A 24,125-nucleotide genomic window follows, 5' to 3' on the forward strand; every position below is an offset into this window, starting at 1 on the left:
GAACTTACGAAAGTGATTTACTCCGATTGTTTTAACATACTGTTATAATACTTTGTATAAGGAATAACTATAATGAAGTTTCTGGCCTATTTGTAGGCAAAATTAATTGGGAATAGGTTTCTCTGGATCCTTTGCTTTCAGAAAAAAAAAGTTTTTTTCCTCTTCTTCCATGTCACTTTATCATAATTGCTAAATAAAATATTTCTCCCATCTTAATAGTTTTAGAAAGTAAAAATACTTCTTGAATAAACTATGTAGTGCAGACCTTCCCATTACAGTTCATTTCTATGTATTTTTTAAAATATCCACAGCTCGAAAAACAAAGAAAAAAATAAAAGGAATTCAGCAGGCCACTACAGGAGTCTCACAAGAAACCTCTGAAAATCCTGCTAACAAAACAATAGTTCCTGCAACGTTACCACAACTCACCCCTACCCTGGTGTCACTGTTGGAGGTTATTGAACCTGAAGTGTTATATGCAGGCTATGATAGCTCTGTTCCAGACTCAACTTGGAGGATCATGACCACGCTCAACATGTTAGGAGGGCGGCAAGTGATTGCAGCAGTGAAATGGGCAAAAGCGATACCAGGTAAGATGCAAAAGATAAAAGAGCAACTATATAAACCTTTGTGTTTTCTTCGGCAAAAACATTTTGGCTTTTATATCATCCTGAACCCATGGCTTATCGTCTTTCTCTTACTAGTTCTGGGGACTATGAAGGGGAGAGTCAGGTGAATACAGGTGATAGGGAGTTTATAATAAAACATTTACATTACTCCCTGCTTTTCAAATCATTATGCACAGAATGGTAATTTCACATAGGATGATTTAATATCAGAACTCGAGTTACAAGACTCACTCAAAACTCCTTTGACACTGAAGTTTGGGGAAAGAAAATGTTTTTAGTTAATTCCGTTTGTTTTCCTTCATTGTGCCACTTTTAAAAATTAGGTTGTTTGTAAGATTGGTAAACATCAAGTATGTTGACTCAAAATTTGTACTAAAGTAGAATGATTTTAACCCTTCACTAAATGAAATACTACACATTGATTGTAATTTTAAAGACAATTTTAAATAAAAGTTTCCCTATTGGAATTTGGTGTGGAACAGCAGAGGTCAGTGTTAGTGTCAGCTCTGACTTTAAAGACAGAGGGAATTGACAAGCCTGTGTTCACGCAAATAGTTAGGGACAGAACAAGAAAGTAACCTGACCTCCTGTCATCCTTGTTTTAGTAAGGGGGGAAGAGGTGTGAATAGCAGGGCAAATGTTTTACTTAACTCACTGATTAATACCTCAAGCCAAGATTCTTTTCTCTTTTTTAAAATCGATACATAATAGTTGTACATATTTACTGTACATATTTATATTTAGGGGGTACATGTAATAATTTGATAAAAGCATACAACGTGTAAGGATCAAATCAGAGTAACTGGGATATGCATCACCTCAAACATTTGTTTGGGGAACATTCCAAATCTTCTCTTTTAGCTATTTTGAAATATACAGTAAATTATTGTTAACTATAGTCATCCTATTGTGCTACTGAACACTAAAACTTATTTCTTCTAACTATTTTTGCACCCATCAGCAAATCCCCTTTCATCCCCGTCACACTGGTAATCGCCAAGCCAAGAATTTTGGCTATTTTACTATTCAGTTCATGTTTACTTAAGCAGACAAAGGTGACAAAACTGGCTTTTTTTTTTTTTTTTCCCACATTGAAAGCTATTAGAAAGCACAGAGGGGGCTGGGTGTGATGGCTCATGCCTGTAATCCCAGCACTTTGGGAGGCCCAGGTGGGTGGATCACTTGAGGTCAGGAGTTCAAGACCAGCCTGGCCAGCATAGCAAAACCCCATCCCTCTACTAAAAATATAAAAATTGGCCAGGCATGGTGGTATGCACCTGTATTCCCGACTACCTGGGAGGCTGGCACTGAAAATCATTTAAACCCAGGAAGCAGAGGTTGCAGTGAGCCGAGATGGCGCCATTGCACTCCAGCCTGGGCGACAGAGCGAGACTCTGTCTCAAAAAAAAGAAAAAAGAAAAAAAGCACAGAGGGTTTGAGTCTTGAAGTGTCAGATGACAGAGGAAAACTGTGTCTACCTAGTATTTAATTTCCATTTTCTGTTAGGGGTCCCCTTGTTTTGACAGGGCTAATTGATCTCATTGCTCTTTGGCAATTCCCACAGAGATGATGATCTTAGAATGTTGCCTCATACCTTTATTTCTCTTAATTCAGGTTTCAGGAACTTACACCTGGATGACCAAATGACCCTACTGCAATACTCCTGGATGTTTCTTATGGCATTTGCCCTGGGGTGGAGATCATATAGACAATCAAGTGCAAACCTGCTGTGTTTTGCTCCTGATCTGATTATTAATGAGTAAGTTGTATGTGAGTCATTTTCCCTGTATTCATAGGGTATTTTTAACCAGCTGATATTTTCCTGATTGACTGCTATTGTGATAATTCAGGACTGAAACAATCCTACTGGGTATCTAGGATGTAGGCAAACTGGAAATAGAGTTATGAGTGCTTGGGGCAGGACAAGTGTAATGTAGAGCAAATGTACATATGGCATTATTACTGTCCCAGGACATGTTTAAGGATATTTAACAGATCTCTGAGATTAGTAAAGTCTGTCGCCAGCAACAAGGAATCTTACTGTGCTATTATTTACATAAGGCTATTCCAGAAAGAGAAAGGAGCATGATAAAACTCGTGTGGATTCAGTGGGGACAATTGTAGATGAGGATATCTAGGCTGATGGGGTGGGACATATGGACCCAGACACAAGAGGTGTCTGTGTGCATGGCAGGTGTCTATGGTTTAAATATGGGAACAAGTTTGTTTTGTTTAACTGAGAGAAGACCAAGCCTTGAAGATTTTATAAATCAGCTATTCTCTTATCCTCTAGGCTTATTCCTGTATCTGTGAAATATGTCAGGTGTCCATTTCCCCTTACCTCATTGCAGTTGTTTCCTCACTCATTTTCTCCCTCCAGTGTGATGTACATCATTAACATTAAGGATATTTAATAGCATCTCTGACAAGGTAGAAAGTGAGAAGAGCTAGGATGTGAATTCTGTGCTGTGTATCTGGTGATGTGAACACCAAGAGTCTAAGAGTCTAACAGCAACAGACTTTATTAACCTCAGAGATGCTGTTAAATATCCTTAATGTTCAGCAAACGTGAACGTTGGCTAATGTTTGCTTCCTCTAGCACAGTATGACTGCACCACCTATCTCCCCAGCACACAGACTGTCTTTAGTATCTTCCCACTGACCCTCCAATCCATACTCTGCATGATTTCAGGCTTCCCACAATCTGACCTCACTTCCTCTCCCATTGTTGTCTTTCACACACTCTTCGTTCCCATCCATTCTTTCAAGCATACTCTTAGAATCCTACCATGCTGTTTAAAAAATACCATGTTGGCAGTATTTATTTTTTAGTCACTTTCTAATATGTAGTTTGAAGGCATTTAAGTGGAATTAAAAGCATAAACAGATTTATATGAAACACCAACTTATCCTTCCGGTTTACAAAACCTAATTTAGGGTTTTTACTATTAAGGCATTCAGATTTAGCTTTAAGCAGTCACAGCATAATCTAATCATGCCACATACATTCCTTATGTAAAGTGGGATTTATAAATTTTTTTCCTCAACAGATTTATATTAGTTTCATTTTCATTAAGGGATATGTACTTCCCATTCTTGTGTTCTCATGCTGCTCCATACAAGATGGGCAGTCCTTCACCTTTTTCTTTTCTTTCTTTTTTTTTTTGAGACGAGATTCACTCTGTCACCCAGGCCCAAGTGCAGTGGTGTGATCTGGCAACCTCCGCCTCCTGGGTTCAAGCGATTCTCTGCCTCAGCCTCCCAAATAGCTGGGATTACAGGTGCACTCCACCACACTCGGCTAATTTTTTGCATTTTTAGTAGAGATGGGGTTTTGCCATATTGGCCAGGCTGGTCTTGAACTCCTGACCTCAAGTGATCCTCCCACTTTGGCCTCCCAAAGTGCTGGGATTACAGGTGTGAGCCGCCACACCCAGCCCTCCACCCTTTCTTAGCCCACTATGTTTCCACACTGCTCTGGTGTCTGTGACAGGCAGATTTTGCATATCAGAAAGTAAGCATTCAAGTTCTGACCCTCTATAGAGCTGTAAAACCGTCACTCATGGTTGCCCTTAGGTCAGAACGTTGTGGAAAAAAAATTTTTGTTGTTGTTTTTACAGTCAACAAGAATGAGTTTTTACTTATTCTACTACACTACAATTTTATTGAAATTTTCAGTTATATGAATGTAACCATGTACAAGAAACTAAAGGAAAAAAGGTGCCTCCCAAAAAAGGAGTGTTTTACCTACTATTAAGGACTGGGGAGGTGCCTCTTTGGTAAGAGCAGATTTAATATTTGAAGAGCCTGTGATCACTTTGGCAGCATGTAATTCATGTCTGATTTGTTTTATATAAAAGAATAAGCCACATATTTAGTAGAGAAAAATGATAACCTTTTTATTGTTAAGTCCAAGATGACTTTCTGTCAGAAACTTAAAAAAAAAATCTTGAAGCATTTTAAAAGCTGTGAACTGAGCCCAGTTTCAGGCTTTTAGTGTCATTTCAGAAGTCAGGAAACTTTAGAGATCTATTTGAAAATCATAGGTGTGTAATGACTTCAGAATCGTAAGCAAGAATTGGTTTAGTACCTTTAGTTTAAAGAATATTAAGGCATATGCATGTCAGAGGCAGATTTTGAGCATCAGAAGTCTAGAATCAAGTTCTAGGTCTGGCCCTCTACATAACTGTGAACAGTGTCACACATTTTTGTCTTTAGGATGGAATGTTGTGAAAAGATTTACCTTTAAAAATCAAGTGTGTAGGACCTAAAATTGTGTTGTCTAATTGACCATATTCAAGTAATAAACCTTGATTTAAATGAGCAACTAGTAATAAGTTCTATAAGAATTCTAACACTTTAATTAAATAATAATACGTGGCATGCATGGTAGAAAATAATGTCTCCACTGTTACGTTAGATTATTCATTAGTCTCTTTAAACAGCCAAGATGCAGGAAGAAGTTTAAGGGAAGTTCTCCAAAATTCTGATTTTATAGGGAATTAGCAATAATATTATTGCAATAGTTGTTTTTCATTATAAGTTCATAGTTTTGCAAAACAAAACAGAAATGTACTTTTTTGGGAGAAGTAGCATTATTTCTAACTAATACCCTGCTATTTATCTTTCACAGGCAGAGAATGACTCTACCCTGCATGTACGACCAATGTAAACACATGCTGTATGTTTCCTCTGAGTTACACAGGCTTCAGGTATCTTACGAAGAATATCTCTGTATGAAAACCTTACTGCTTCTCTCTTCAGGTTGGTAGAACACCTTTTCACTTTATGTCAAAAGCATGAAATATGAAAGTCTAGAAACAAAGGTTAATTTGTATACATAGTACTAATAATTATACCAAGTCTACTATTATTTCCTACTAGTCAGATGATTTTTATGAATGTAAAATACTAGAAAGGCACAGTAAGTAATACCAAGATTAATAAGACAAATAGGTATAGCAGAAACAGAGAGGTATATGAGCCGCATAGGGATCTCTGTTGATAGGAATCTGTGTGGACGTTTTTCTCCTTCCTTCCTTTGATCTTTGATCATGGGAAGACATGGAAAAAGAAAGCTGACTACAGTGATTTTGTGTACTATACTGTTACTTGGTTAAAGATTTTAGTTACCTAATGAGTATTAGCATATATAAGAAATTATGGGAGAAAAAGACACATCCTAGAAAAGGTGTGCTTAATTACTATTGGGAATTGGTTAACATAGCATTGGAACTGGATTGTCAGACAGAGATTCACTATCTAGAAAATGGCAACGAAGAGTTTATAAAACAAACTTCTGTGAGATTACTTTTTAGCTAGCAAAGACAAAGATGTCAAAGTGATAAATAAACTATGATACATCCAGATGATGGAATACTATTGAGAACTAAAAAGAAATGAGCTATCAAGCCATGAAAACACATGGAGGAACGTTAAATGCATAACTACTAAGTGAAAAAAAGCTAATCTGAAAGGGCTACATACTGTGTGATTCCAACTATATAACATTCCATAAAAGGCAAAACGTGAGGACAGCAAAAAAAAAAAAAAAATCAGTGGTTGCCAGGGTTTAGAAGGGAGGGAGGAATAAATGTGCAGAGCACAGAGAATTTTTAGGGCAGTGAAAATACTTCGTATGCTACTATAATGGTGGAAACATGTCATTATACATTTGTCCAAACCCGAAGAATGTCCACCACTAAGAGTGAACCCTCAACTATGGACTTTGGGTGGTAATGTGTGGGACAGGAGGTATATGAAAAATGTCTGTACCTTCCTCCCAATTTTGCTGTGAACTTAAAACTGCTCTAAAAATGTCTTTTTTTAAAAAAGCTCTATGAACTAGTTGGTATTATAAACCTTAGGCCATTTCCAGTAAAAGTTACATATCAGTGTTTATTAAATACTGAGTTAATAGCCGAATACGTCTTTCACATACAAACATGTACATTTGCAGTTTTTAAAAGTCTTAATTCCATTAGTAACTGTGGTTTCATACTTGCCAAATAACTGTAAGCTATGGATGTTGCACAAGACTATGACTTTAACCATTTCGTATCTATTTAAAGATTTCCAAAGCACATATTTGTCTTAATGCTTTCACACTACTTTTGCTCAACAAAAAGTTATTTTATGTTAATGGATATAAGAAGTATTAATAATATTTCAGTCAAGGCAAGAGAACCTGGTAAAGATCATTGCTAGAGACATGTTTAATGTTACCTGTAGCAGTACACTTGTTAAAGAAGTGATTAAGCAGTTACATAAAATTCTGATCATAACTTTGATTGATACCATGAAGGTATAATTCAGTGCCTAGATACTAACAACCTTATTTGTTTAAAAAAAAAAAAAACAAAAAGTGGTTTCAGTTGCATACATCCCAGACTAATTGAGCTGTATGATTTTTTTCACTGTAAATAATAAGAAAAAGTAAATTGGCCTAGTACATATCACAAGTTCTTCTTTTTAAAAAATAATAGAAATATAAGGATGGAAATATAGACCTTAAGATATAGACTTCTACTATGATAGACTACTGGAATAGGTACTATAACCTCCCACCAAAAATGCTAGACTAAAACAATTAAGAACTAAGTGAAGGCAGGAACCCACAGAGGTAAGTGGAACTCAAGCCAACTTGCTCTTTGAGGGCATTTGTACAACCTGGTAAATTAGTTTAGTAAGTTGGAGTTTTTTTAAGTTTATAATCTTTTTTAAAATGATTTCAATAGGATTTTTGGGGAACAGGTAGTGTTAGGTTACATGAATAAGTTCTTTAGTGGTGATTTCTGGAATTTTGGTGCACCCATCACCCAAGCAGTATACACTGTACCCAATGTGTAGTCTTTCATCCCTCACTCCCCTCCCCAACCCCAGTCCCCAAAGTCCATTATATCATTCTCATGCCTTTGCATCTTCATAGTTTAGCTCCTACTTATAAGTGAGAATATGCAATATTTGGTTTTCCATTCCTGAGTTACTTCACTTACAATAATGGTTTCCAGTTCCATCCAGGTTGCTGCAAATGCCATTATTTTTTTCCTTTTTGTGACTGAGTAGTAGTCCATGGTATATATATACCACATTTTCTTTTATCCACTCGGTTATTGATGGGCATTTGGGCTGGTTCTGTATATTTAGTAAGTTTAAAAACAAGAGATGGAAATATAAATGCAGTTTAAAAGGCAAATGGATTGGTCTAAAAACAGATTGGACACATTTGAAGAAACACTTGAAATGTATATCTGAAAAAATCAGCCAGAATACAATTGTTTTTAATGATTGTGTATATGTTTGTGTATATGTTTGTGTATATAAACCACAAGGGAGATCTGTAGATACTGAAAATCACAACTGGAAAATGGCAACAAAGCTATAGAAACTGGAAAAACAATGACTTTTCTTAGATCCCTCAGAGAATGGAGGCCATAGGACAAACCACCACCTCAAAATTTAGAACAGACAAATACAGAGAAACAGCCAAGATCAGCTTACTGGGGAAAGATGCCACTGAAGGCAGGAAGACTAGGCAATTTTGATGAATTGCTGGAGGCTGAGCAAGGACTAGTTTCAGAGTTAAAAACTCCCAGGGACCCAGTCTTAGTGGGGGTTTCCTGCAATTTCTTGGGTTTACCCCACAGAATTTCTAACTTCCAGAAACTCCACAAGATTCTTAGGGTGAAGAATTCCCTCCTTTTTCTGATAGAAGTAGGGGGAAGGTAAAAATTGGAAATATGTAGGAGAGTGTTCACAACAAAGGCCTGCACTGTAAGGAAAACTAATTCAACAGACCCTAATGTGACCTGGGGGGAAGGCAAATTGAGGATTCTGGCCCTGTCTTAGCCTTCTTGTCTCATTTCTGAAAATCACAGCCCAGGGGTTCAGACCCACTAAAAACTGAGATTTAATCATATAGATTATAGAATACTTCACCTCCCCCTCCCCAACACCTTACCACCATATAAACAGGGCTCCAGGATAAAATAACAGTGGATTACAACTGAGAGAGCTGCAGGACACAAGCTGTTTAAGGAGTTCTTAGGAAACCCAAAGACAACAGAAGAAAAAGTAAATAAAAACAAGGAAACTAGAGAAAACTGAAGCCTCTAATACCTACAACTACAGCAAACATTAAATACAGCCTACCTCCTAGCCAGATTAGCATGAAACCTCACACTAAAAGTCAAATTACTTCAGTTTTGATATATCGTGTCCAGCTTTCAACAAAAAACCATAAGGCATGCTAAAATGCAAGAAAAAACCCACAGTCTGAAGAGACAAAACAGGCGTCAGAAGCAGTCCTCAGATATGACACAATATTTCAGTTATCAGATAGGGAATTTACAATACCTATGATTAGTAGGTTAAAGGCTCCAGTGGAAAAAGTAGACAACATGCAAGAAGTGATGTATGCAGAGAGATGGAAACTCTAAAAATAAATTGTAAGGAATGCTGTAAGGAAATGCAGAATGATGTTGATGGGCTCATCAGTAGACTGAACACAGCCAAGCAGTCAGTGAGCTTGAAGATAGGTCAAAGGAAACTCCCCCAAACTCATATGCAATATGCTGAATCAAAAACAGTTATAAACATGGTAGACATTAATCCAGCTATATCAGTAATTACTGTAAATTTGAATGTTCTAAGTACACCAATCACCTATTTTTTAAACTAGGAGGTGAAAATAAAGTTTGCCACCAGATGGTCACTAAAAAATTATTAGAGGGTATACTTAGGCTAAAGAAAAATAATCCTGGCCAGGAGCAGTGGCTCTCACCTGTAATCCCAACACTTTGGGAGGCTGAGGCAGGCGGATCACAGGGTCAAGAGATCAAGACCATCCTGGCTGACGTGGTAAAACCCCATCCCTACTAAAAATACAAAAATTAGCTGGGGATGGTAGTGTATGCCTGTAGTCCCAGCTACTCAGGAGGCTGAGGCAGGAGAATCGCTTGAACCTGGGACATGGAGGTTGCAGAGAGCCAAGATCGCGCCACTGCCCTCCAGCCTGGTGACAGAGCGAGACTCCATCTCAGAAAAAGATAAATGAAAGTAATCCCATCTTTAAGAAGGACTGAAGAATAAGGAAAGTGGTAAATAATGTAGATACATTTAAACTGACATTTACTGTGTATATAAAATAACAGTAACAATTTGCTTGAGGGTTAAAAAACTTAGAACTAAAGTATGTTTAAGTTTCAAGGATGACAACTAGAAATAAGGTATGCAGGGTATGCAAAGTACCAAACCATCAAGGGAAGAGAATACCTAAGAAAAACAATTCAAAAGAATGAAAGATGTGAGAGGAGGGAGAAAAATGCATAACAAGGGCATGAAAACAGGAAGTAACAGATAAGGTACAGTAGTACAGCTAAATTCAAACACAGCAGTACTTTCATTAAATGTAGAGATGGGGCCAGGTGCAGTGGCTCACACCTGTAATCCCAGCACTTTGGGAGGCTGAGGTGGGCAGATCACTTGAGGTGAGGAGTTCGAGACCAGCCTGACCAACATGGCGAAACCCCGACTCTACTAAAAATATAAAAAGTTAGCCAGGTATGGTGGTGCATGCCTGTTATCCCAGCTACTCAGGAGGCTGAGGCAAAAGAATCATTTGAACCTGGGAGGCGGAGGTTGCAGTGAGCCAAGATCGTGTCACTGCTCTCCAGCCTGGGTGACAGAGGAACACTGTCTCAAAAATAAAATAAATGTAGAGATGGACTGAATGCTCCAAGCTAATCTGACAGGATTTTAGAAATAATCCAAATTTATGCTATTTAAAAGGGCTATATCTGAATAAAGATACTGAAAGGCTGAAATAAAAGGATCAACTTTGCATACTATAACATGGCAGACTTTTTCTGTGAAGGGCCAGATGGTAAATGTTAGCTTTGCACAGTCTCTGTCACGGCTACTAAACTCTGCCCTTGTGGCAGGAACATAGTCATTGACAATACTCAAACAGAACAGGTGTGGCTGTGTTCCAATAAAACTTTATTTACAAATACAGGCTGCAAGTAGGTTTTGGCCCATAGGCCAAAGTTTGCTGGCCCCTATACTGACTAAAAGAAAACTGAAGGAGCTACATTACTACCAAACAAAATAGATGTTAAGGCAAAATACTTATTAAAGCATTTGTTCACCAGGAAAAATAATTCTAAATATATAGTTTCAAATTACATAATACAAAAATTCATAGAACAAGAATACTTAGATAAATCTTGTAAAAATAGTGAGATTTTACTATACCTTTCTCACAAATTAAGCAGACAAAATAAGGATATGGATGTACATTTCATCTCTATTGGGTCAGTACTGAAGTGTGAGATCATTGGGACATATGTTGAGTGTGTGTTTAAATTTATTTTTAAAACTGCCAAATTTTTCCACAATTGTTAACATTTACCAGAAATGTATGAGACTTAAGATATGCTCTATATCCTCCTCAGTACTTGGTACTGTCAGCCTCTTTCATTGTAGCTATACTGATGATTAAAGATACTAAGCATTTTTCACGGGCTTATTGGCCACCTATATTTCTTATTTGGTATAATCTTTTGCCCATTTTTTAACTGAATTATTTATCTTCTTATTGGGTTTTAAGAATTATTCAAATATTCTCAATATAGCCCTTTGTTAAATATATGTTTTGCATATGTTTTCTTTCAGTAAGTGGATTACATTTACAATTTTCTTAACAGAAAATGTAGAGATGAGCAAAAGTATGTAATTCTGAAGAAAGCTTCATGTCTTTGTGTATTAAGAAAGTTTTGCTTAATCCAGGGTTAAAAAGATTTTCTACTATTTGTTTTCTTGTAGAAATTCTGTAGTTTCAGCTCACATGCTTAAGTGTATGATGCAAGGTAAGGGACAAGGTTCATTTTTTCCCCAAAATCCGTATCTGGTTGCTCCAGAACTTGACTCTTTTCCCTATTGAGTTACTTGGCAATTTTATAGAAAATCAGTTGTTTGTATATATGTGGATCTACTTTTAGACTCTTGTCTTACCCAATGATCTGTATGCCTATATTCATATTGATAACATCCTGTCTTGATTACTATTGCATTACAGTAAATCTTAAAATTGGGTAATATGAATTCTCCCAATCTGTTGTTCTTTTCCAAACTGTTGTTTTGGATATTCTAGTTTCCTTGCATTTCCACTTTTTTTTTTTTTTTTTTCTTTTTTTGGATATTCTAGGATATTCTAGCTTCCTTGCATTTCCACCTTTTTGTTTTGTTTTGTTTTTTTGAGATGGCCCAGGCTCCTGTTGCCCAGGCTGGAGTGCAGTGGTGTGATCTTGGCTCATTGCAGCCTCCCCAGTAGCTGGGATTGCAGGCACCCACCACCATGCCTGGCTAATTTTCGTATTTTTAGTAGAGATGGGGTTTCGCCATGTTGGCCAGGCTAGTCTCAAACCCTGACCTCAGGTGATCCACCCACCTCGGCCTCCCAAAGTGCTGGAATTACAGGCATGAGCCACCGCGCCTGGTCTTCCATATATTTTTTAATTAGCTTGACAATTTCTACCAAAAAAAAAAAAGTCTTTTGGGGCTAGGTGTAGTGGTTGCTGGGTGTGGTGGTTCATGCCTGTAATCCCGCCACTTTGAGAGGCCAAGGCAGGCAGATCGCTTGAGCCCAAGAGTTTGAGACCAGTCTGGGCAAAATGGCGAAACTCTGTCACTACAGAAAATACAAAAAATTAGCCAGGCATGGTAGCTCGTGCCTGTAGTCCCAGCTACCCAGGAGGCTGAGGTGGGAGGTCAAGGCTGCAGTGAGCCATGATCATGCCAGTGCACTCTAGCCTGGGCAACAGAGTGAGACTCTGTCTCAAAAACACAGTCTGATGGAATTTTTATTAGGATAGCCTTGAATCTATAGATCCATTTGAAAATAATTAACATCATAAATTTCCAGTTTCCAGCAGGGCGCTATGGCTCACACCTGTAATCCCAACACTTTGGGAGGCCAAGGTGGGCAGATCATCAGGTCAGGAGTTCGAGACCAGCCTGACCAACATGGTGAAACCCTGTCTCTACTAAAAGTACAAAAAAAATAGCCAGGCGTGGTGGCACAAGCCTGTAGTCCCAGGTACTCAGGAGGCTGAGGCAGGAGAATCGCTTGAACCCGGGAGGCAGAGGTTGCAGTGAGCCGAGATTGTGCCAGCCTGGGTAACAGAGTGAGGTTCCATCTCAAAAAAAAAAATTCCATTGTTGAGAGAGAATAGGAATTCCAGCTTTGGAGGAGTGCAGAGACCATCAAATCCTCTTTCCAAAAAAAAATAACTATACTACTAAGCAGAGTATAGTTCCACAAATATTCTTCTGTAAAGAGACTCACAGTACATATTTGTCTTTGCAGGCCATATAGTCCCTGTTGCAATTCCTCAGTTCTACAGTTTTAACAGGAAAGCAGCTATATACAATATGTGAATGCTTGTGTTCCAATACAAATTTATTTGCAAAATCAGGAAAATGGCTTGAAATGGTTTAAGATCTAGTTTTCTGACTAGATCATGGTATATAATCTTTTCCATATATATTTTGAATTTGGTTTGCTAATATTTTGTTGATCATTTTTATATCTCTCTTTATGAAGGATGTTGATCTACAGCTTTCTTTTCTTGTGATATATTTTTCTGGCTTTGTTACCAGGGTAGTACTAGCCTCTTAAAATGAGTTGGGAAGTATTCTCTGTTTTCTTAAAGAGTTTATAGAGTATTGATCTTATTTATTCTTTAAATATTTGATACATGTCACCAGTGAAGCCATCTGGGTCTGGTGTTTTCTTTCAGGGAAAATTTTTAATTATTAATTAGATTTGCTTGCTTGTTATATAGATCTATTCAGAATTTCTATTTTTCCTTGACTTTGTTTTGTAATTTGTGTGTTTCTATGAAATGAGCCATTTTGTCTGAGTTGTCTAACTTGGGCATAAAGTTGTTTGTAATCTAATCCTTTAAATTTTCTGGGATCCATAGTTTTGTGGGATCCATAGTGGTGTCCCCTCCATGATACATTTTGATAATTTGTGCCTGATCATCTTTTTTTCTTGGTCAGTCTACCTAGAAATTTATTTTGTTAGTCTTTACAAAGAACTAATTTTTAGTTTCATTGATTTTGTCTATTGTTTTTTGTTTTCTATGTCATTGATTATTTCTTTTTTTCTGCTTGCTTTTCATTTAATTTGTTCCTCTTTTTCTAGTTTAAGGTAGAAACTTCCATTATTAGTTGGATACCTTATTTTCTTATATAGATGTTTAAAGCTAAAAATTTTTTATGTATTTTCATTCATTTTCTAATGTTCTTCATGATTTTTTTTCATTGACCCATGTGTATTGCTTTAATTTTTACATATTTGGGGATTTTCTATCTCTCTTCCTATTCATTTCTAATTTAATTCCATTGAGGTAGGAGATACATTGAATGACTCTAATAAGTTTTCTGAGACTTTTTTAGGCAGTTGCATATGGTCTATCCTGAGCATTCCATGAGTGCTTAAAAAAAAAACCTTACACCGTGCTCTTGTTAAGTAGGGTTTTATGAACATCAGTTAGGTCAAGTTGATTGATAGAGTAGTTCAGGTTTTCTGTATCTTTGCTGATTTTCTGTCTAGTTGTGCTAGATTCCTACTACTTTGTCTACATCCTTGCTAGAGCTTGGTATGGTCTTTTTATTATCGCTATCCTAGAGAGTATGTAGTTGACCCTCGTGACTTGCCATGCATTTAATGACTGCCCATGTTCATAGCAGCATTATTCATAATAGCAGAAAAACTTTTATCATATGCTTTTGTGCCTCAAGATCATATATCTTTCATTTTTAGTCTATTAATACGGTATAATATACTGTTTAATTTTTGAGTAATTGACTAGCCTTTCACTCCTGGGATAAATCCTATTTGGTTATGATATAATATCCTTTTTACATATAGCTGAATTCAGTGTACTAAAATTTTGGTATTTTTGCATCTAAATCCATGAGGGATATATTCTATAGCTTTGGTGTTATGATAATATGGTATTATTTCTTCCCTAAATGTCTGGTAAAACTCGGCAGCGAAGCCATCTTGGTTTGCTTGGAGCCTTTTTTGTAGAAAGGTTTTCAAGTACAAATTCATCAAATGTTTACTGATATTTGTTTATTCTTGCGTGGGCTTTGTTGGTTTACATCTTTGAAGGAATTTAACTGTTTCCTTCAAATGTTGAATTTATTGGTATAAAAGTTATTCATAATATTCTTCTAATGGTTCCAGTATCGCTAGTGTTATTCCCTTTCATTCCGGACATTGGTATTTAATATATTCTTGCTTTTTTTTTTTTTTTTTTTTTAATCAGTCTGGCTAAAAGTTTTCAGTTTTACCGATGTTTTCATAGAACCAGCTTGGTCTTGATTTTGTTGTTGTTTATGCATGTTCTTAGTTATCCGTTTCTACTCTTTATCCTTTCCATTTTTCTTGTGTTTAGTTTACCAGTTTAGGGTAGAAGCATATATAATTGAGACCTTTCTTTTCTAATAAAAGCTCTTAATGCTGTAAATTTTCTAAGCACTGTCTTGATTGCATCCCACACATTTTGATATGCTGTGTTTTCAGTACTAGAGATTTTAAAGTTTTTCTTATGATGCCTTATTTAATCCATAGCTTACTAAATGTCAAATTCCAAACATTTGGGTTTTTCTACAGATATGTTTGTTACTGACTTCCGTTTAAATCTCATTTTTGTCAGAGAGCATTCATTGTATGATGTAATCCTAAGTGTATTCAGTCTTGTTTTATGTTCTAGATTAATGTTCTATGTATACTTGAAAAGAATGCAGTTCTTGGGTAGACTGTTTCAGAAATGTCAAATTATTGATTCTGAGACAAAGGTTTTTATAATTGTAGATTGTCTGCCAAATATCCCCTTGGAGGCAAACTCTCCCCCTCCCTTTTGAGAATCACTGATCCATTGTCACCTTTTTGCTGGGACTAATTTAGCCTTGCTTCTGAGATGTGGCCCCTAGGTCTCTACTGAATTCCCTGCATATTTAATAATTCTTTCTTTCCTCTATGGCCTCAAGGGATTTCACCCTAAGTATGCACGAATTTTTACTTTGTGTACCTCCTTAGTTTCCAGTAATCTAACCCATAAATTAAAGCTGCTTTAGCCTCCCCAAACTTCAATCTCTTTCTCCTCAATCCAGCAAGATTGCTAGACTCTGGGTTCCCTTTCCCTGCTCTGCAGTATGATGATTACTTTAAAGCAAAAAGGCTTAGAATTAAGATTTCTTGCTCCTAGGCTAGGTATGGCTTACCATCTTTGTTTCTCTTTTCCTAGAGATCATAGTCATGTATTGCTTGTTGTCCAGTTTTCCAGTAGGAGGGGAATTCCAGGCTGTACTTACTTCCTGCAGCCAAAAGAGGATGTCATGTTAGTGATTTCAATACTAAAACATTAAACAAAAAATTTGAGATGGATGAAATTATTTTATATGCATATTGAATTGGGCTTCACCATAGTTATTTTTAGAATTATGACTAACCAGCAGGGGAAAAAACTATAAGCAATCACTGTTTTACAATTTTGCAATAATTAGATTTTCTATAGTATAGTAATGTGTAAAATTAACTCATTGTTAACATAGAATGCCCTTATCACTCCTGATTAAGCGGTCTTCATTTCATGTTAATACTGGTATCTTAGAAGTGTCAAGTAATGCTTTATGGAATCAAACATTTTCATACATAGTCATTAGTCTAATTCTAATCATCCAATGAAAAAGAGCAGGAAAGATGCTCAAGGAGGTTATATTGAAGTCCACATGGAAAGTAAGAAATAAGTCACCACGCCCAGCCAAGAGGTCTTAACACCTGAAATCCCAGCACTTTGGGAGGCCGAGGCAGGTGGAATTGCTTGAACCTGGGAGGTGGAAGTTACAGTGAGCCGAGATCACACCACTGCACTCCAGTCTAGGCCACACAGCGAGACTCTGTCTTGGGCAAAACCAAAAAAAAAAAAACAAATTAAGACTTCTCAAAGCTCCTAAATCCATAGCTTTTCCTTTATACCAGCATCTTCTAAAAATGTCAGCAGCAGTGAAGTTTCCGTTTGGGAAATAATGCACTCCCTCTCTCTGGAGAGTGCATGGGAGTATCTCCAAGAAGTACTGAAATTCAGAATTCTGCCTAATACGTATTAAACATTAAGCTTTTCTCAAACTTTGACCACCAAATCCTTTTTCTCCCTCTAACCATAGTTAACACAGAATCAGTGTTCCCAGGAGCACACTGTGAAAAATGTAGCACTCTACAAAAGTCCTAATCTCCACAGGATTCAGTGAAACCATGATTAACTCTCTGTTCCTTGTCCTTATTAGTACCATTTTTTGAAGAGTAATGTAATGTACCCCCCCAAAATTTTTTTTTTTTTTTTTTTTTTTTTTTTTTTTTTTTTTTTTTGAGAAAGAGTCTCGCTGTGTCGCCCAGGCTGGAGTACAGTGGCCAGATCTCAGTTCACTGCACGCTCTGCCTCCCGGGTTTACGCCATTCTCCTGCCTCAGCCTCCCGAGTAGCTGGGACTACAGGCACCCGCCACCTCGCCCGGCTAGTTTTTTGGGTTTTTTTAGTAGAGACGGGGTTTCACCATGTTAGCCAGGATGGTCTCGATCTCCTGACCTCGTGATCCACCCGTCTCGGCCTCCCAAAGTGCTGGGATTACAGGCTTGAGCCACTTCGCCTGGCCCCAAAATTTTTATTACCAGTTTCACTAACCAGAATCCATGTACCTAAGGAAGGACAGATATCTGCTCCCTATTAAGACATACCTATTAGCTACATTAAAAAAAAAATGTATTGCATGGCGATTTTAAAGTTATAATTAACTGGTGATATCACAGATATTCTAAGATGTAATTGCTAGAATAAACACTGTTGTTGAAGCCTTCTATTTATCAATACCAGAATTAAACTCAAATGTAGAATGGCAGACAAAGTTAACTGAAAATCACTGTATTATTTCATCTGGTCTTCCAAATAGCTTTGTGAGCTAGGGAGGAAGGTATCATCACCAGTTCCATTTTATAGATGAGAAATCAAGTGATTTACTCAAGGTTAAGTCCTCTAATTCTTTGTTATCCTGCATTTTCTCTTGGCTGTAGTTTAATAATCCTGAGAAAATGCTTATATTTTAGGGTGCATTAAGAGTACACAGACAGTGTTAAGTGCCCATCTTGCATGTATGAAAAGTTACAGCAAGAAATTTGGCTGGAAACGGTGGCTCACACCTATAATCCTAGATAATCCTAGCACTTTGGGAGGCTTAGGCAGGAGGACTGCTTGAGCCCAGGAGTTTAAGACCAGCCTGGGCAACATAGGGAGATATCCTGTCTCTACAAAAAAATTTAGCCAGACCTGGTGGCTTGTGCCTACAGTCCTAGCTACTCAGGAGGCTGAGGTGGGAGGATCACGTGAGCAAATGAGGTCAAGGCTCCAGTGAGCTATGATTATGCCACTGCACTCCAGCCTGGGTGACACAGTGAGACCCTATCTCAAAAAAAAAAAAAAGAAGAAAAGAAAAGAAAAAGAAAATCCTTTAATTGACTTCATCTTAACCTTTTAGTTCCTAAGGACGGTCTGAAGAGCCAAGAGCTATTTGATGAAATTAGAATGACCTACATCAAAGAGCTAGGAAAAGCCATTGTCAAGAGGGAAGGAAACTCCAGCCAGAACTGGCAGCGGTTTTATCAACTGACAAAACTCTTGGATTCTATGCATGAAGTAAGTGTCGAACATAAAACCAAATATAAGAATTTTCTGGGACAAAGTATATTTTGATTAGTGCATATAATTATATACCAACAGCACCCCCACCCCATCCCCAGTTTGTGGATGTTGGTGATAGCTTCAGTTCAACTTATGAACTTCAGTTTTGTAGACATTTTTCCTAAGATCAATTATGAAATATCCTTTCATCTTATAAAATCACGATGTTATTATAGAATTGAATAACACTTTTTAAAAAGTATGATTAATCCATTAAATTAGAGTAATGTACCCTTTATATAGGTACCACAGCGGTTCATGAAATAATTCCATATAATTCTACATACAATCAAAGAAACTTGTACGGAAGTGCTTATTTTTCACCTGGGGAATTTCAGTGAGATTAGTATATTCTAGGCCAGATAATTTTTTCAAAATAGAGGACAACAAACATGAGCTGTTCCCACTGACCAATTTTGAAGCCTAATCATTACTATATCTTCTCTTGCAGGTGGTTGAAAATCTTCTTAACTATTGCTTCCAAACATTTTTGGATAAGACCATGAGTATTGAATTCCCAGAGATGTTAGCTGAAATCATCACCAATCAGATACCAAAATATTCAAATGGAAATATCAAAAAACTTCTGTTTCATCAAAAGTGACTGCCTTAATAAGAATGGTTGCCTTAAAGAAAGTCGAATTAATAGCTTTTATTGTATAAACTATCAGTTTGTCCTGTAGAGGTTTTGTTGTTTTATTTTTTATTGTTTTCGTCTGTTGTTTTGTTTTAAATACGCACTACATGTGGTTTATAGAGGGCCAAGACTTGGCAACAGAAGCAATTGAGTCATCACTTTTCAGTGATGGGAGAGTAGACAGTGAAATTTCATTAGTTAGTATATCCCAGAAATTAGAAACCTTAATATGTGGACGTAATCTCCATAGTCAAAGAAGGATGGCACCTAAACCACCAGTGCCCAAAGTCTGTGTGATGAACTTTCTGCTCATACTTTTTCACAGTTGGCTGGATGAAATTTTCTAGACTTTCTGTTGGTGTATCCCCCCCTGTATAGTTAAGATAGCATTTTTGATTTATGCATGGAAACCTGAAAAAAAGTTTACAAGTGTATATCAGAAAAGGGAAGTTGTGCCTTTTATAGCTATTACTGTCTGGTTTTAACAATTTCCTTTATATTTAGTGAACTACGCTTGCTCATTTTTTCTTACATAATTTTTTATTCAAGTTATTGTACAGCTGTTTAAGATGGGCAGCTAGTTCGTAGCTTTCCCAAATAAACTCTAAACATTAATCTTCTGTGTGAAAATGGGTTGGTGCTTCTAACCTGATGGCATTTAGCTATCAGAAGACCACAAAATTGACTCAAATCTCCAGTATTCTTGTCAAAAAAAAACTCATATTTTGTATATATCTGCTTCAGTGGAGAATTATATAGGTTGTGCAAATTCACCGTCCTAACTGGTATAGAGCATCTAGTCCAGGGACCTGCTGGGTAAACTGTGGATGATGGTTGCAAAAGACTGATTTAAAAATCACTACCAAGAGGCCCTGTCTGTACCTAATGCCCTATTTTTGCAAAGGCTATATGGCAAGAAAGCTGGTAAACTATTTGTCTTTCAGGACCTTTTGAAGTAGTTTGTATAACTTCTTAAAAGTTGTGATTCCAGATAACCAGCTGTAACACAGCTGAGAGAATTTTAATCAGAGCAAGTAATTCCTCTCACTAAACTTTACCCAAAAACTAAATCTCTAATATGGCAAAAATGGCTAGACACCCATTTTCACATTCCCATCTGTCACCAATTGGTTAATCTTTCCTGATGGTACAGGAAAGCTCAGCTACTGATTTTTGTGATTTAGAACTGTATGTCAGACATCCATGTTTGTAAAACTACACATCCCTAATGTGTGCCATAGAGTTTAACACAAGTCCTGTGAATTTCTTCACTGTTGAAAATTATTTTAAACAAAATAGAAGCTGTAGTAGCCCTTTCTGTGTGCACCTTACCAACTTTCTGTAAACTCAAAACTTAACATATTTACTAAGCCACAAGAAATTTGATTTCTATTCAAGGTGGCCAAATTATTTGTGTAATAGAAAACTGAAAATCTAATATTAAAAATATGGAACTTCTAATATATTTTTATATTTAGTTATAGTTTCAGATATATATCATATTGGTATTCACTAATCTGGGAAGGGAAGGGCTACTGCAGCTTTACATGCAATTTATTAAAATGATTGTAAAATAGCTTGTATAGTGTAAAATAAGAATGATTTTTAGATGAGATTGTTTTATCATGACATGTTATATATTTTTTGTAGGGGTCAAAGAAATGCTGATGGATAACCTATATGATTTATAGTTTGTACATGCATTCATACAGGCAGCAATGGTCTCAGAAACCAAACAGTTTGCTCTAGGGGAAGAGGGAGATGGAGACTGGTCCTGTGTGCAGTGAAGGTTGCTGAGGCTCTGACCCAGTGAGATTACAGAGGAAGTTACCCTCTGCCTCCCATTCTGACCACCCTTCTCATTCCAACAGTGAGTCTGTCAGTGCAGGTTTAGTTTACTCAATCTCCCCTTGCACTAAAGTATGTAAATAGGAGACAGCAAAGTGGTGCTTACATACTTAAAGGCACCATCTAATAGCTGGTTACTTTCACATACAGGCCTCCCCCAGCAGTTGAATGACAACAGAAGTTTGGCAATAGTTTGCATAGAGGTACCAGCAATATGTAAATAGTGCAGAATCTCATAGGTTGCCAATAATACACTAATTCCTTTCTATCCTACAACAAGAGTTTATTTCCAAATAAAATGAGGACATGTTTTTGTTTTCTTTGAATGCTTTTTGAATGTTATTTGTTATTTTCAGTATTTTGGAGAAATTATTTAATAAAAAACAATCATTTGCTTTTTGAATGCTCTCTAAAAGGGAATGTAATATTTTAAGATGGTTTGTAACCCAGCTGGATAAATTTTTGGTGCCTAAGAAAACTGCTTGAATATTTTTATCAATGACAGTGTTAAGTTTCAAAAAGAGCTTCTACAATGTAGATTATCATTCATTTATAGAACGTTATGTGGTTAAAACCAGAAAGCACATCTCACACATTAATCTGATTTTCGTCCCAACAATCTTGGCGCTCAAAAAATAGAACTCAATGAAAAAAAGATTATGTGTACTTTGCTGTCAATAATAAGTCAACTGATATTCATCAACAACTATAGGAGGCTTTTCATTAAATGGGAAAAGAAGCTGTGCCCTTTTAGAATACATGGGGGAAAAGAAAGTCATCTTAATTATGTTTAACTAGGGACTTAAGTGCTATAGGGTGGTGCTGTTTAAAAGCAGCTTTATTTCCTATGTATGTGTTATCTGGTTATCCCAACCCAAACTATTGAAGTTTGTAGTAACTTCAGTGAGAGTTGGTTACTCACAACAAATCCTGAAAAGTATTTTTAATTACTGGTGTAAAAAAGTGACCTCCTCAGTGTTTGTAGGCATTCTGTGGGATACTATACAGGCAGAACTGAGGCACTTGGAACACTTTTGGGGTATATATACCCAAATGCCTAAAACTGTGGGAGGAAACCCTGGCCATCCCATAAGGAAAACTAGCATGATTTGTGTCTATGAAGTACTGGATAATTAGCATGGGATGAGCTCTGGGCATGCCCACAAAGGAAAGCCACGCTCCCTTGAGAATTCAGAGGCTAGGGAGCAATTCCAGTTTCACCTAAGTCTCATAATTTCAGTTCCCTTTTAAAAACCCTAAAAACTAGACCACCATGGAATGAAAAATATTGTTATACAACACATTGATCTGTCAATGTGTTCAGAACCATGACAGCCTTCAGTGAGATTTTGATCTTGGCTGGTCACTCCCTGACTGTAGCTGTAGGTGAATGTGTTTTTTTATGTGCCTGGTTTTAGTGTCAGAAGGGAAATAAAAGTGTAAGGAGGACACTTTAAGCCCTTTGGGTGGAGTTTCATAATATCCCAGACTATTTTCAAGCAACCTGGTCCACCCAGGATTAGTGACCAGGTTTTCAGGAAAGGATTTGCTTCTCTCTAGAAAATGTCTGAAAGGATTCTATTTTCTGATGAAAGGCTGTATGAAAATACCCTCCTCAAATAACTTGCTTAACTACATATAGATTCAAGTGTGTCAATATTCTATTTTGTATATTAAATGCTATATAATGGGGACAAATCTATATTATACTGTGTATGGCATTATTAAGAAGCTTTTTCATTATTTTTTATCACAGTAATTTTAAAATGTGTAAAAATTAAAACCAGTGACTCCTGTTTAAAAATAAAAGTTGTAGTTTTTTATTCATGCTGAATAATAATCTGTAGTTTAAAAAAAAATGTCTTTTTACCTACGCAGTGAAATGTCAGACTGTAAAACCTTGTGTGGAAATGTTTAACTTTTATTTTTTCATTTAAATTTGCTGTTCTGGTATTACCAAACCACACATTTGTACCGAATTGGCAGTAAATGTTAGTTAGCCATTTACAGCAATGCCAAATATGGAGAAACATCATAATAAAAAAAAAAAATCTGCTTTTTCATTATGTGACTCCAACATGCTTTTGTAGAACTTGTACAGTTCCGATTGTCCAATCTGATTTTTGTTCTACTAAAAGTAGAGTTACCCCCGCTTCAGGAACCCTAAGATAATATGGTGGGCATTTAAATGTCAGTGTGGCAATGTTCACATGCTAATATGGCATAAATTCAAAATAAGCTTAGCCCTGGTGCCAAAGACCTGAAGATTATCCCATCCATGCCTCAAATGGTTGTGTGCCAATTACTGCAAAGGGTACTAAGGGAAGGAGAAACTCCTGAGGCTGCCTCAAATGTATGTCTTTATCACAAAAGATGATATTTTATTTAAGCAAACATTATCTAGTCAAAATTCTTAGCTTATTTTAAAATCAACTCTTCAAGAAAAAGGAATAAACATTTAATATAAATATCACAGCAATATTGCACATAGAATAGAAAGGTGGGGCAGGGTAGTGGCAAGTCAGCTATTCTATACAATTCATTCAGTATTTTCCAAAACATTTGATATTGAGGCCATATCCAGGAACTGGATGACCTAACAAACTTCTTGGAGTACTTTTTTTTTCCACAAGAGATCTCCATCACTAAAAAAAAAAAGCATTGTGATTTAAAAGCCAAATTTGCCTTATCCATCATCATGTGCACCAAGTATTTGCTACCTGCCTACTATATAATATTGAAGATACAACATGAATAAGAAAAATACTATTGCTACCCTCAGTCACTTAGAGTATGTGATTGGAAAAGTGTGTAACACACCTTTCCCAGTGTCTTCAGGTATAATGCAGAGATACCAGATATGGCATCAATATGTATACACATTATGGCTCTACCATTCACTTTTAGTAGTAACCTTACATTTCTGTAGAACACCTTCACACACATTTTTAACAAGCCTCACTGAATGAATAAATGACATGAAAATAACGAGGCAGATTATTGTCGTTTCCATTTTATAAGTAAACTCTATAAGAAAGTAAACAGGCTCAGAATTTAAGGAACTGATTCATAGCCCCTAGCTCCCATGTTATTGAAGTTTGAATGGAAAGCCTTTAATGAGGCCATTCATCTATCAGATCTCAAAGAGCATGTCTCTGGCCTATGAGCCTCTCAGGGAACTGGTTATGTTTTTCTGTTTTAAATG

The 24,125-nt window shown here is 36.6% G+C and overlaps 1 protein-coding gene across 6 annotated transcripts in view; it reads left to right on the forward strand.

Moving 5' to 3' along the window:
- Positions 1–22,983, forward strand: part of NR3C1 (nuclear receptor subfamily 3 group C member 1) — a 126,622-nt gene extending 103,639 nt beyond the window's left edge. For all 6 annotated transcript variants that reach the window (XM_008014817.3, XM_008014821.3, XM_008014819.3 and 3 more), the window contains exons 5-9: positions 312–590; positions 2,244–2,388; positions 5,263–5,393; positions 18,233–18,390; positions 18,887–22,983. In XM_008014817.3, the coding sequence (XP_008013008.3) occupies positions 312–590; positions 2,244–2,388; positions 5,263–5,393; positions 18,233–18,390; positions 18,887–19,039 (866 nt within the window). In that variant the 3' untranslated portion in view covers positions 19,040–22,983. The remainder of the gene's footprint in view (positions 1–311; positions 591–2,243; positions 2,389–5,262; positions 5,394–18,232; positions 18,391–18,886) is intronic.
- Positions 22,984–24,125: the final 1,142 nt, after the last annotated feature.

This window comes from Chlorocebus sabaeus, chromosome 23 (assembly GCF_047675955.1).
Source record: "Chlorocebus sabaeus isolate Y175 chromosome 23, mChlSab1.0.hap1, whole genome shotgun sequence".
In the NCBI taxonomy this organism is placed as follows: domain Eukaryota; kingdom Metazoa; phylum Chordata; class Mammalia; order Primates; family Cercopithecidae; genus Chlorocebus; species Chlorocebus sabaeus.